The sequence below is a fragment of the Carassius auratus genome, chromosome 2, assembly GCF_003368295.1.
Source record: "Carassius auratus strain Wakin chromosome 2, ASM336829v1, whole genome shotgun sequence".
NCBI lineage: Eukaryota > Metazoa > Chordata > Actinopteri > Cypriniformes > Cyprinidae > Carassius > Carassius auratus.
In genome coordinates, this window is record NC_039244.1 from 1,491,338 (window position 1) to 1,506,175 (window position 14,838).

Here is a 14,838-nt window from a genome sequence, read left to right on the forward strand (position 1 = left end):
TCTAGTCAAAGACAATTCTTCATTTGTTTTGTTGTTGTTGTTTTTTTGTTTGTTTGTTTAGATTTTGCATGTTGATTTCCTGTAATTGCACTACATTTGTAACGACATGTATCTCGATAGTATATCTAGGCTTCTCACACACAAATTCAATGAACTGGTGTGTGTTAATGAAGACCTGCCGTGCATGCAGGTGTCTGGACGTGACGCACAGGACTGGCCTGTTATATTTACCCTGTAGATAATCCAATCACACCCACACACCCTAAATTAAACACTGGTTTCTTCTCAACACTTGACCATTTGAAAGCATATCGCAAGCTTACTGTTTGACTGTATGAACTAGACGCAAGATAAATATAATGTTTATGGTTTTTTTTTACATGTAAATGATAAAACATGCATTTTATTTTAATCACTGTAGTATGAAATATCATAAAAAGGGTTGCAAAGCACCCCACCCTGTGTGTTTTTATAGAATGGTGTTTTTAATAAAATCCATCAAAGACAAAATAATTCTGTTATTTATTAAATACAGAGATGCTATACAATGAGGATCAAGGAAGATCACAGGAGGCTACAGTAAAGTTTAGCAATTTGTGTTGCATTTTTGTAACTGGTGGAACTGAAACACAATCAGTTTATTTTAAGGGCATTTTATTGGTGCACATTTGCCCTCAACCTGTTGCTGTTAATTAAATGCAAAGCCTGTTATTGAAATAGAGTGTTATCTCCAACGTTATTAACTTTCTTAGACTGAAGCTTAGTTCATTTCTGTGCATGTGACTGGTATATTTTAAATTAATTTTAATTAATACATTTTTACGTCACTGAGAAAAAGTAAAAGTGAATGCATCATCACATGAATCATCGACTTTATGCTCTCTTCTCCAAAATCTAATTATTCGTTATCATTAACGTCAAAAATCACTGTGAAAAACGTGATCGATAGTTGGCTTCGCTTAGTGAGAGAAGAGGCTAATAATCATGTTATCACGTTAAAATATTAAGGCTGCCCTTCTTTGCTTGTTTCCCCATTATCCTAATTGAGAGCAAATTAGCTAAGAGGTGCAGTGCAGCTATCAAGCTCCTTAGTTTTAGCAGAAGACAATTTAAGCCTCGCAGATCCTATTAGTGACAAAACAGATAACGCTTGAAGGAGCTGCGTCAGCTTACCACCACAGGACAGAGAGAGAGAGAGAGAGAGAGAGAGAGATAGATAGATAGATAGATAGACACCAAAGACAAGAATGAAAGCAGGTAATTAATCCTGTTATGGCTGAAAATCAAATTAAACCAAGAGCATTGCACTCATGTCTTCAGCCTTCCATGTATCTATGTAAACGACTCACATGCTTTTAATGATTTTTGTGGGTTTTTCCTGTCAAGCAGCTCTGTTAAATCCGGACAACTGGATCTTGTGTGTGTAATTTTAGGTTGCTGATGACGTCAAATCCTGGTGAGACATTGACATGCTTTGGTGTTCCAGCAGGATTAATGCTAGTCTCTATGCGCTAATTTCTTCCACCTACTCCATCCTTCCATACACACACTGCTCACAGAGATTACGTTTGTTCATTTCATGAATGAAAGTGAGTCTACAATGGTTTTTGCATTTGCATTTGTCTCATTATGGAAGTATATGGTTGTGAATGTTTTATGTTTACTACCATATCATTTGCAGGGTGCTCATATTAAAAGCAATAGTTCATGCAAATTTTTTTTATATCTGCCCTAAATTTGCTCACCCTCATGCCATCCAAGATGTAGATGAGTTTGTTTCATCATCAGATTCGGAGAAATGTAGCATTGCATCAGTGTCTCATCAATGGATGCTCTGTAGTGAATGGGTGCCGTCAGAATGAGAGTCCAAACAGCTGATAAAAACATCACAATAATCCACAGCGACACAGAAAACACCAGTTTATTACTAAACAATTAAATGTCTCCTTGCTAATTTAGACACATTAATAATTATTACTTTAACTAGTTCTTTGTGGCAAGCTTTATGTGTGCGTCATAACGCTTATTATCCTGTATGATAAAGTCTATTTAAGTAATTAAATTAATATAAAGGGGCGACGCATTTACTACTTTTACTACTCTTTTTTAGGGTCAGGCTTGGAATTAGGTAAATGTTAAGTCTTGAAACAATGTTTAATCGTACCTAAACGTAAGGTTTAAGGAATCATGTGCCATTTTGGTCTTAAAGTTTAGAAAATAAAATGTTTAATTTTAAAAAGTGCAGAAAAGTCCAGCTCATCAAGGGTTAAATCATGCTTTAAAAGTGTGCATCATCTTTATGCATGTAAGTACTGCTCAACTGCATACAATTTGTGTTATATAAGTTTTTTCTTTAAAACTATTTTCACTTAGAAATTGCTAGTCAATTTTACAAATAATTACAAATTGATGGTAAGTAACACACTGAATTAAACATAAGATTCTGAGGTATTTTTCTAATCTTAAGTACTTTAAATACAATCAAACACTTGGACTTGGACTCGTTCTGTATGTAAAGATGGCAAATAGTTTATTTTGAATTCATGTTGACAATAGAATAATACACACTCTAAAAACGGCTGGGTTATTTTTTAACCCAAAATGCTGGGTTGAGTCTGTTGGGTCATTTTGTTGGGTTATTTAATTTCTTTTTAAACACTTTTGGGTAGTTTCAATTTACCAGGTGTTGGGTTAAACCTGCTGGGTTGCGTCGCTGGGTTGTTTCAGGCCAGCGCTGGGTTATTTAACGCGCCTTGAAGATGTTTAAATCGCTCCCCAACTGTCACTTTGGAAGAACAACGGGGCAAAGCCACGGCTTTCTACTGTTTTAAGGTAAGTTTATTTAATGTTTTCAATAATAATTATTTTAAATTGGCAGAATTATAACTTTTTTTTTGCAGCAACAATACTGTTAAACGTCTAAAGGCCAACATTATTTACGTTAAATGATGAACTGTTTACCTCAAACGGCCAACCTACGTTACGCGACTCGCATAATCGTGTTAAGGTATCTGAGACGACAGATTAATAAAGTTTTATTAAGTTTCAGACAGTGACTGATGGCTGAAATATGCGAATACCTGTGAAAATAGAGGAAAAAGTAGTTTCTGATACTGAAAAGCGAATTTGATATTTAAGTGAGTCAAATGAGTTCAAAAAGTGAATACGACTTTCTGCTCTAATGTAAACGCCTGCAGTTGTCCATATCGACATTTAAATCATACAAATTACGTACAATATAGTCGGACCGCAGGTCTAAAAGAACCGACGACCCAGTTCAAGTAAACCGGTTCAGTAATTCTCGAACAAAGTGATTCCCGGAAAAGAATCGACGTCTCAGGGCATTTCAAAGTGCGCGCACGCACAGCGAGTGACGCTGGCCGCGTTAGTGAAGTGATTTGATGCTTTTGTGGTTTATAAAGTCTTTTTACATACAAATTATAATTCAAAATGTGTTTTTTTCCTGTCAGAAAAGCGCATGGATACATTTGTGAGAGAAAAACTCGTCGAGTGCAGTCTTATTGAGGCGTCTAACGGTAAGTTCGTGTTTATTATACATTTTACATAATTGTTTGTCTGTGATAATCAACTAACGTTAACCCTCACGTAACTTAAACGCACATATATTTTTATTTCGTGCTATAGTTAAAGCTGCACCAGAATGTACCTAATTTATGAGCGTAAACATCATATATTAATTTTCCAGATCGTGTTTTTGACTTGTCCTCATCACTTTGGTACATCTATAAGTTTTATATATGGACTGTTTTACCTACGTGACTTGTCATAGAAATGTCTGTGTGCGCATGCAGTGTGATCTCCCTTATCTGTGCCAGTGACTGTGTGTGTTTGATATAGCCAGCATATTAACATAAAACTGTGATTTATAATGACTGGAACATCCCATTGATTAGACAGTTTGAAAGCACACCTTTCAGCCAATCACTAGAGCAAATTCTGCTTCTGTAGACCAACTCATAGGTGAATTTAACTCATAATCATGATGGGTCAATTTCATGGTTAACTTCACAAAGTTAATTGAACTGAATCACTGTTATTAAAACAATTTGTATTTTTTCTCTTTTTAAACTTTATTTTAAAGGTTGAAACAAACATGGAATTCCTTAACTGAGCAGAGTCCACAAAACCCCATCCAATTGTTGTGGCGATTTAAAAATGTCAGCAGATCTCTCAGGCATTGATCATAATCAATGGACAGGTAAGGATATGCTGCACTATTTTCAAAAGGAATTGCAAATTGTATATTTAATTGTATTTTTCCACATGTGGACATATACATTGTGAAATAGTCCAAACTCAATTGAAAAGCATTTGTATTTCAGATGCCTTACACAGAAAGCTGTCAATTTGTGTCAAAGGTGGGACTATACTATGGGGCGTGTTTGTATTGGGAGATATTTTGTAGTTTTTACCCCAAATCTCTCACTGTTTGCACTCTGATGCACGTCAGCAAACAACATTGCAGTTCTACTCTTATTTACCTAGCTGCATCTTACCCTATATTTTATACCTCAGGTGAAAAGCATTTGGTTAATGGTGAATATTGACCAATAGTACCATGTGGCTCTAACGGTTAGCAGGGGATAGTAGCTGCATTTGGGGTAAAAATGACAGAATTATTTATTGTGTGAGGTGCCAAGAATATAGGAAGATCCGGGTTTCACTGTCTGTTCTTTATCACACATCTCTCGGAGCGGCAGCTGCCTTTAGTAGTGCCTTAACCTCCATTGTTCAAAGCATTTTGCACAGTTGTCTTTGAGTGACGTCACCTCCCAATACAAACACTCTCCATAGTATGGTCCCACCTCTGACAAAAATTGACAGTTTTCAATGTGAGGCATTGGAAATTCAGATGCTAAAGATTCCATTTGAGTTTTGGCAGGTAACATGTGCGACACAGTGAAAAAACAGACATGGTAATTCATAAAACCTCATGTACTTGTTCTTATGTTGCATCTATGCTAACATTAGTCTGTTTCTCTCTTATTCCAAGGTCACCGTAGCCACCCGTATCCAGTACGTATCCAGACCAGATGGAGATCATCATCTAGAAAGGACCTCTACATCCCTGAAAGACAGCGGAGACCAGGACAACTAGAGCCCAGATACAGATCCCCTGTAAAGACCTTGTCTCAGAGGAGCACCAGGACAAGACCACAGGAAACAGATGATTCTTCTGCACAAACTGACTTTGCTGCAGCCTGGAATTGAACTACTGGTTTCGTCCAGTCAGAGGAGAACTGGCCCCCCAACTGAGCCTGGTTTCTCCCAAGGTTTTTTCTCCATTCTGTCACCGATGGAGTTTTGGTTCCTTGTTTTTCTTTAGTTGGGGACAATTAATATCAAGCGATATCATTCACTTGATTGCACAGAGGGACGATACATCACTGAATCAATGACGAATTGACTTTAACTGAAAACTGAGTGTTTACTTTTGTCCCTTTGCATTATTACACACTATTTTCCTATTTAATACTGTAAAGCTGCTATGATGCAGTATTTGATCAATATGACAGGCTTATTACTCATAATACATGGAAAATACAGCTACAAACTGACTTTGTTTTTCCATTTGAAATTTGGCAGTCACTGTGCATTCATGAAAACTGAAACCGTAATTTTTGTTCAATGTTTTTGAAACAGTGTTTTTGTTCAAGATTTGCAATTGTGTTTGGATTGTCACAATTTGTCACATGTGGAAAACGCAATAGAAAATATGATTAGCAATTCCTTTTGAAAATTGTCCCTTCCATAGACAGGCTCTATAGCAGACTACACTGCTCTCAGGTGTAGATCTTTGCTTCAGAGCTTAAGTGTTTGACAATAGTTCACCCAAAAATGAAAATTGTCACTAATTATTCACCCTGGTCTGAAAGCTCTCGAATATCAACGAAAATATCTTAACTTGTGTTCTGAAGATGAACGAAGGGCTTACGGGTTTGTAACGACATAACATAACATGACAGAATTTTCATTTTTGAGTGAACTATATGTTGAACTACCCTAAGTAGTGCACATCTACCTACGTAGTAGTCTTTATATACTTGATATAAATTTAAGGACATCTTTAAATGATTTTACATTTAAATTTAAAGAATGTTAATTGTCAATGTCATTTCACTGTGTATTTAAATAGCTAAAAATCTCAAAATGTAATAGTTAAACAGCTAGACACAGGTCATTCAGAAATATTTTTCTTATTTATTGCAACTGTATTTCTGTGATTTTTATTTATTTATTTTGCATTTGCTGGAAACAAAAAAAGGGAAAATTCCATGTTGTTTGTCATTGGTACAAATTTTTGAATGTCAGATGGCATTAAAAATATTTTTTAACAGTCTAAATAACCTGTATTCTTCATTATTTATTAATCCATGATTGCTTTGTTAAGCAAAAGTGAAATTATGAGAATAACCCAGCAAGAATAACCCAGAATCATAAAAATGCAAACCCACAAATGGTAAAAATGACTCTATCTTGGGTTTTCTCAATAACCCAGCATGCTGGGTTAAAATGTGTAAACCAGCATGCTGGGTTACTTTAACCCAGCATGTGTTCTGTCCAATATTTACCCAGTGCTGGGTTGCCAATTGGGTTATTTTTAACCCAGCCATTTTTAGAGTGCAGTAAAGCATATCAAATTAATCTGGAAATGTAATGCTGACTTAAAACATAAAGAATGAAACAATGAAGCCAAATAAAAATAATTTGTAAAACAATCCCCAAACCAATTATGGACTTCAACCCATCAATAACACTTAGAAGAAACAAAAAAAAAAATTTTTTTTTGCATTGCATTTTTCCATTATTTTATTGAAAATAAAGCATATTTGTTATGCAAATGTGGAAAAAAGAATGATATATTATTTAAATGATTTGTATTTTCACTAATTTTAAGTGTTTCATTAGTGCAAACTACTTCAGATGAAGCAACATTATCTGAACATGTCCACTGATGCTTATTGATTTTCAGCTTTGCATTGGATTACATGGTTTGTCCAGTTAGGACATGATTCTAGTTCAGTCAGATTTTAAGAGTTCAGTTTGGACAACATTCATGTTTGTTAGTTTATTTTCCTGTGATACAAGATATTAATCCAGAAATTCCTGCTTGGCTGAAGCATGTAGAAAGCATTGTAACCTCTATAGTATATTGCACTGTAACCCTCTTAAAGGGACAGTACACTATAACCCTCTTAAAGGGACAGTATACTCGAAAATGAAAATTCAGTCATTTTTCAGTCACCTTGGTGTCATTGCATACAGTATATGTTGTTCAGAATAATATTAATAAGTCATACTAGAGGTAAAAGGTGATGAAATGTGGACGGAATTTCCATTTGAGTAAAATATTCCTTTATTATTAAAAAATATATAGATTTTTTTTTAATACACACTTGTTGGTTTGTTTAACCTTATTATCACATCATGACACATTTTTCTTCCGCCACCTGTTTCACCTCCGTCATCGTGCTCTGAGCTTTGGCTTTGATCGAATCAAAGTCCACGTCCATGTTCTGGAGTTTTCCCAGAAAAGAATCATTCATCTCTTCCTGTTCCTCGTCTTCATCCACCATCTTCGCCAGCTCCTCGGGAATGTCCAGGTCGTCTCCGGCCATCTGCACGGTGGCTTCATCTTGAGCACTCTGTGCAAAAACACACATAACAAAACGGTTTTAACCCTGTAAAGTCTGTTTGAAATGGAGCAATTCAGACAAAACACAAACTTGCATATGCATTTTACATTCTATTCGATCCATCAGGATTTTAAAGCTCATATAGTCTAATATAGTGAGAATATTGAGGAAAAACAGCTGTTTTATTTAGAGCAAAAACATGCAATTTGGTGCAGATTCTGATATATTTATATGATAAAAAGGTGATGAAATTCTGATGCTTGTAATGTAAATCAATGAGATTTTTATAACCGTAAAGCAGATTCTTACATAAAATTATATTAAAATCAATACATGATATTTAGATGCTTAGTTTGATTATCAAAACATAATGCAATGCAATGATGATTTTATAAAGCAGGGTTATATTACAGGATTTTATAGATAATCATGTATGTTGCATCAGTCCAGTAGGTTTCATCTGGAAATATTAACAATGTTTAATAACAAAGATATTCTCACATTTACTTTATAAAAATCAGTGAAGATTTCACAGCAAAAAGACACGAGAAGCACAAGCTGAAGCTGGACATTTGTACAATTACACTACAAGAGCTTTTACTTGATAAAGAATCATTTAGAAGCCTTAGAAACTTTATTTACAGTATAGATAGGGTTAATTAGATTTCATAAACATTTCAATAGATTAACAAATGACACCCCAAAATCAAATCAGTGTAATCTGAGCATGTTATTTATGAGATTATCCCAGCATCTTCTATTATTAATGGAAATATTTCCTGTTGGTTATCATGATGAACCTGTGATCTGTTACCTGTGGTATTCTGTATTTGTCACGCATCAGCACTCGTAAGTTTGCTCGCTCGGCTTTTTTTGTTGCAAACTCTTTGTCCCTGGTGATTCTGTCGATAAAGCATGCAACATGTTAATGCATTGTTTCAAAAGGGTTTGTCATATAATTAAGAAATTAGCACCAGGTGCCAAATTAACACCAATAACTGGGAGTGTTATCCGTGTTGTTTTTAAATATCTAATTTAGTTTTTTACACTGTGCTTCAGATTGCAATTAATTTATGAAATATGCTTAAAAAACTGCTCTTCGGCTCCTGTGAGGATAACTTCAAAATTGCACTAAGTGTGAAATTTAGGAAATTGTAGGTTGTTCTCTAATGTTGAGTTCCTTATTGCTGACGCGACATAATTAGCTTAATTTACAAGGGCAGAAATTAAGTGCTGTTCAGTGGTTTTACCTGAAACCAATCAATCTGAGCATCTTCCTAACAAGTCCTCACAATCGTATTACTCTGAACCAGAGATTAACCATCGTTCACACAGATCTACAGACTGTTGCTCACAGAAATAAGCAATCGTCCAGCACCTGCACTAGCTGACCTGAGCAGGACAGAGCCTAAGAAGGTTAGAAGGGTTTAGAGATAAAATATGGAGCAGGTGGCTTATATCTCCAGTCAAACAGGGACGACGCTGTAATACTTACTAACCAAACCCAGTCCAGCTATTAAACAACATATAAATGCAACCTTTGCACCTTTACTTTATTATATTACTGATTATATATTTATGTTCTTTTGTTGGTGTTAAAATGTGTTAAAAAAAATAACTGAGGAAATAATAAAAAAGTGACAAAATGACAAAAGCACAAAACTGAACTAAAATTAAAATGAAAAGAAAGCTAATTCATTGTATTCATAAAAATGTATTAAATGCATAAATATTAACAAAATATATATATATATTGTTTAATTATAATTATTTCATTATTTTGGGTAATTATTTAGTTAATATTTTTAGAATTACACAATTAAAAAATAAATATAAACAAATATAGAATATAAAATATATATAAATATTTATATATATATAAATATAAAAATGACAAAAGCACATAATTAACTAAACAATTAATTATAATTTTAAAAATATAATAATAAAAAATGACTATAGTAGCTTTGGCACTGCTTTTTTAGTATTATTTATAATAAATAATTAGATATAAAAATAATGAATAAAAATATAAAATAAAAAACACTGCCAACCTGCACCTGTGTGTAAATCTGATGGTTTTCTGATGTAACTAGTTGTTGTGGTTGGATCACACTAAAGGCCGTGACCTTTGACCCAGTAAGGACTCTCATGACCCAGTTCTGGACTTTTTTTCCGAGATGTCACAGTAACAGAGTTTTCTCATCTCACTCCTGATCTTCAGATGTCCAGCTGGAGAGTTTAGTGTCCTTATATCCCAGAATCAGATGAATACACACAAGACTGTTTGTTTATATCTTAAATCATGACAAACAATCATTGTAATATAGTGTCAGGAGTCTGTAACGGACTGATCCTGCTGTTTTGGCCGGCAGGATGCCACAGGAAATGGGAATTAGGATAAGACAATAATTACAGACTAAGACGATTTCATCTTGTTTATAAACATCACGGTGCACTGCGTGGAACTCAACGGATCTCAATAAAAGCCAATGAAGCTGTCAGTAAATGATGCACTTTGGAAGAAACATTAGAATGTAATATTTTTACGTAACAATCAGGCTTTTATAAATTGTATTTATTTATTTACTCTGGTACTGTATAGTATAATACAGTAGGATTCTCAGACATCTAAAGTTATGAGTAATTATGCTTACAATTATATTATTATAAATTAATAATAATTATAAATGATGTATTATTTTAATATTTAATTTAGTTGATTATTCTTCTATATATATAAAAACTATGCTAACTTTGCTAAAATAAGCTCCCACCTATTAACTGTGTGTGTATATATTGGATGAAAAATAAGTATTGTTAAGTTAATTATTTTTACAATTATAAAATTACTGTAAACTAAAAACTAAACAATTATAAAATTGTTTTTGTTAATTGAAATAAAACGGAAATAAAATCTAATATTATATTTAAAAAATATTAAATTAATTATTTTTACAATTATAAAATGTATTATTAACTAAAAATTAAGTTTTGTTAAATTAAAGTAAAATAAAAAATATATAAATACTGTAATAAATGAAAAAAAAAGTTTGAGACTGAGATCTGATCATTAATGACAGTCATAAATCTCTGGCATTGTGTTGTTGTTAGTAGATGTACTACACAAATGTGGTCACATGACATCCTCTTTCTGCGCTCTCATTGGTCATCTCTCCATCACTACTTATTTACGTGAAGTTTTATGCATTTATTCAGTTTTAACTTGGATTAAACTGAATTATAGTTTATCACTGCTTAAATTGCCACCAGTGTTAATGCTCTCTGAAAGAAAAAACTCAAAAACAAAATCAGCTAATCAGAACATTATGATGCTTAATAATGATGTGTAACTTCCAATAAGATTCACTGAAAGCAATCAAAAATAGTTCTGTATCTGCTGCCTAATTTGTTTAAGACATATTGTGGTTAAAGTTTTTTTATTAGCTGATTTCCAAGGCTGTTGTTTTTTTTAACCTTTGTAATAAAAACTCACCAGTCTTTTTTTTCCAGCATCAACAAAAACATCTTTGCACTGCATTTGTGTTTATTTACAGACTGTTTAATGCAAGAATTGCGTAATGTATTATTAATTAAACAAACAGGAATCATCATGACGATAAATTATTAATAATTGCTCTTGATATCGTATAATGTCAATTAATAGAAAGTGTTGTTGTTGTTTATCAAGAACTGTTTATTAATTTTAAATGCTAAGCTTTTTTGAACTTGTCCATTGCTTTTTATTTCTGACTTTACTTTGGTTATTTCAGTAGCATGAAAAATAAAAGGGTTATTCAAACTGGGAGTAAATTAAAGCGAGCACAGAACTGTCTTCAGTCTGATGTGAATATAAAGTTCCGGTATAATCAGTTGAGTTTAATGTGTTTCTGTATTCTAATTACTTTTCCTGATAACACAGTAATGCAATGCATTACATTTGAAATGTATGTGATTTGATTAAAGTTTCTGATGTCAATAAAATTATGCTACTTAATGTATGTATTAATTAATGATGTAATCAGTGCTTTAAGTGGCCCAAAAGAGGTGCCGATACTCTATTATAGCCAATTTTCTTTTTTTTTCTTTTTTTTTTGATGACTCCCCTTATCCCCTGAGGTAACAACAACTATATTGAAGGGGTTTATACAGCAGTCAACATATAAATAATTTTATTAGTTTGTGGATTTGCTTGAGCTAGAAAGAACTACTGAACATAAATAAAATGTGCAAAATAATTTTGAAAAAATAGCCTTAGAAAGAGCTACTGCATTACTGCATTCAAACTCCCAAACTGACTCAAATGATTCGCGATCCCACTCCGAACTCCCGAACTGATTCAAATGATTCGCGATCCCCAAACTGACTCAAATGATTCGCGAACCCGCTACGAACTCCCGAACTGATTCAAATGATTCGCGATCCCCAAACTGACTCAAATGATTCGCGAACCCGCTACGAACTCCCGAACTGATTCAAATGATTCGCGATCCCACTCCGAACTCCCGAACTGATTCAAATGATTCGCGATCCCCAAACTGACTCAAATGATTCGCGAACCCTCTTTGAACTCCCGAACTGACTCAAATGATTTCTGATCACCAAACTGACTCAAATGATTCGCGAACCCGCTTTGAACTCCCGAACTGACTCAAATGATTTCTGATCACCAAACTGACTCAAATGATTCGCGAACCCGCTTTGAACTCCCGAACTGACTCAAATGATTCGCAAACCTGCTACGAACTCTCGAATTGATTCAAATGATCCGCAAAGCCGCTCCGAACTCCCAAACTGATTCAAATGATCCGCGAAGCCGCTCCGAACTCCCGAACTGATTCAAATGATTCAAGCTCATGACTCCGAACTAGGAAGAATTAGGAAGCGTGCATTGTGAAGGGCGCCCTGAAAAGCGGCAGCGCAGGCAAATGATTAAAACCTCTGTTAAAACAGATGTCCAAATGAACATACCGTAATGATAAAATCAAGTTCTGGGCGCATGGAGAGGTGGCGGTATGCTCAAGAGCTATATTTGGAAGTGAGTACCAGTGCATACTGGCCCACTTAAAGCACTGGATGAAATACTCTTATCTGTACGATCAAAATTGATGGAACATTTAAAGCTCTTTTCGCTGTTATTTAGAAAAAAAATGCAAGTGATCCTTCAAGTTGCTTTTGTTATTTTACAGTCAATATTACTTTTTAAATGCAGCTAATTAGCAATTCAATTAAACTGAGATTTTAAAGGAGAAGCCTAATTAGAAATTTGTAGCTGATTACTTTTTTAAGTAGTCTAACTTACTAACTCAACACTGCTGTCTCAAAATTAATCTCTTACATATTTTCTGCATTTCTTTGCTGTTTATGAAATTCGAGAATGTTGATTCTGTTCTCAGTCAGCGAGAGCGCGCGCTTGAATGAGTCAAGAGTTCTCCGCACTGACCAATCAAACCGCTTCTGATTGGCCACCGCGTTCTTAAACTCAACAAAAACGTGTGTGATTGGTTAAAACGCACAACGGTGCGAACCGCGCGTAATAAAAAGAAATTTGATGCAACGCGGGCAAATTAACATTAAATGTAACGCCGCAAGCAACACTTCTCATGCATTTCACATTTCGTGCATGCATGACACAGCAGTGTGACTCACTTCTCCTCGATCAGTTGTTTCTGATACTCCTCGAACTCTTCTCTGCTCATTCCTTTAGACGCCGCCGACTCTTTCCCGCCCTCGCTCTCCTCTCCATCGGTGGTTCCTCCTCCTGTCATGTTCTTCAGTTTGTCCCCCAACATCTGCTGCAGGAGGAAGGACATCTTCTCTGCTTTTAGGCCTGAAGAACAGATGAACTATCCAGTCTCCACTAGTTCAAGAGTTTGACCCACGGCTCTCCAGAAGCAAGTTTCCGGTTCAGAAGTTCAAGCTACTTCAGCTTGTCTTTGAACAACGATAACAATATGAAGACAACAGAGGTGTGCGAGTTACAGATTTGACACCTGTGATGAAGATGAGAGTGATGAAAACGGCTCAAGAGCTTAACTCATTATAAATGCTTCACCTTGAGCCAAGGACGAACGGCTGTTATCTTCATGCATAATTCTGCTGAACTGAAATACATATATCCTATCAAGGAGTTTTTTTCTTTATATTAAAAGAAACTATATGCAAAGTTGTCCGACATTCTGAGACAACTAGTGAAAAAATGTGGTTTGCATGCTTTTCTAATATAATAAAAGTTTTTTATTACAAATACTGTTGTACCTAAATTAATAATTAGACCTAATTAGTAAATATTTTTTTACTGTTATACCATTTTTAAATAAAAACTATTTAAAAATGTGTTTGATAATTACAATAAGGCTGAAATAAAATATAAATATTAGGTGAAAATAATTATTTATTGTGCAATTATAAAATAAGACTTAAATAAAAACTGATATAAATATTAGATGAAAATCTCAACACAAAATTTATAAAGAATAAAAATATGATCATATTATACAAAATATTAATGAAAAATATAACAGTTTCTCAAGGATACTAAAATAACCCTATATATATATTAGCACTGCAAATTAAGTATGCAGCATTAATTTTTTTGATTATGTTTTTTAAGCATTAATGTTATTATGGCACATAGTGATTCTTTTTTATTATTATTATTTTAAATTCAAATTCTGAAATGCAATTGGATGTTTAAATTTAACCTCATTTCACTTTGATTAGAGTAAAAGTAAACCTTGGCACACCTTACCCCACTGGTTTAAATACTGAATGTTTTTATCTTCTCTTCAATCAGATCAAGTTCTGCTCTGCTGCTGTGGACAGGATCCTCCTGGAGGTTTGATTGAACTCTAGCTCCATCTTGTGGTGAGTATACTGAAGTACAGCTCTGAACTTAACATTTCAACAGTTGAATATTATATTTATCACTCTGAAAATTTTATTTAGAATATTTTATAACTTTGTAAACCATATTGGGTTTAATATTCAAAGCTGTTCTTCTGGTACAAATTAAATTTATACATTTAGCAGATGCTTTTATCCAAAGCGACTTATAGTGCATTCAGGCTATCAATTTTTACTTATCATGTGTTCCCGGGGAATCGAACCCCCAACCTTGCGCTTGCTTGCTTGCTAGCGCAGTGCTCTTCCAGTTGAGCTACAGGAACACTACAAATGT

At 34.1% G+C, this 14,838-nt stretch overlaps 1 protein-coding gene across 1 annotated transcript; it reads right to left on the reverse strand.

The window, feature by feature from the left end:
* Nucleotides 1-7,079: 7,079 nt before the first annotated feature.
* Nucleotides 7,080-13,653, reverse strand: LOC113110389 (complexin-4-like). The gene is made up of 3 exons (XM_026274580.1): nucleotides 13,308-13,653; nucleotides 8,473-8,560; nucleotides 7,080-7,667 (listed from the first exon to the last, which is right to left on the reverse strand). Exons 1-3 carry the CDS (start codon nucleotides 13,469-13,471, stop codon nucleotides 7,443-7,445), a joined length of 477 nt encoding a protein of 158 aa, XP_026130365.1. The 5' UTR covers nucleotides 13,472-13,653; the 3' UTR covers nucleotides 7,080-7,442.
* Between the last annotated feature and the right edge of the window lie 1,185 nt (nucleotides 13,654-14,838).

Coding starts and splice junctions, on each gene's coding strand:
- LOC113110389 (XM_026274580.1), bottom strand. CDS start 13,471: ATGTCCTTCCTCCTGCAGCAGATGTTGGGGGACAAACTGAAGAACATG. Junction 8,561..13,307: donor AAACAACTGATCGAGGAGAA/GTGAGTCACACT, acceptor CTTTATCGACAG/AATCACCAGGGACAAAGAGT. Junction 7,668..8,472: donor ACAAATACAGAATACCACAG/GTAACAGATCAC, acceptor GTTTTTGCACAG/AGTGCTCAAGATGAAGCCAC.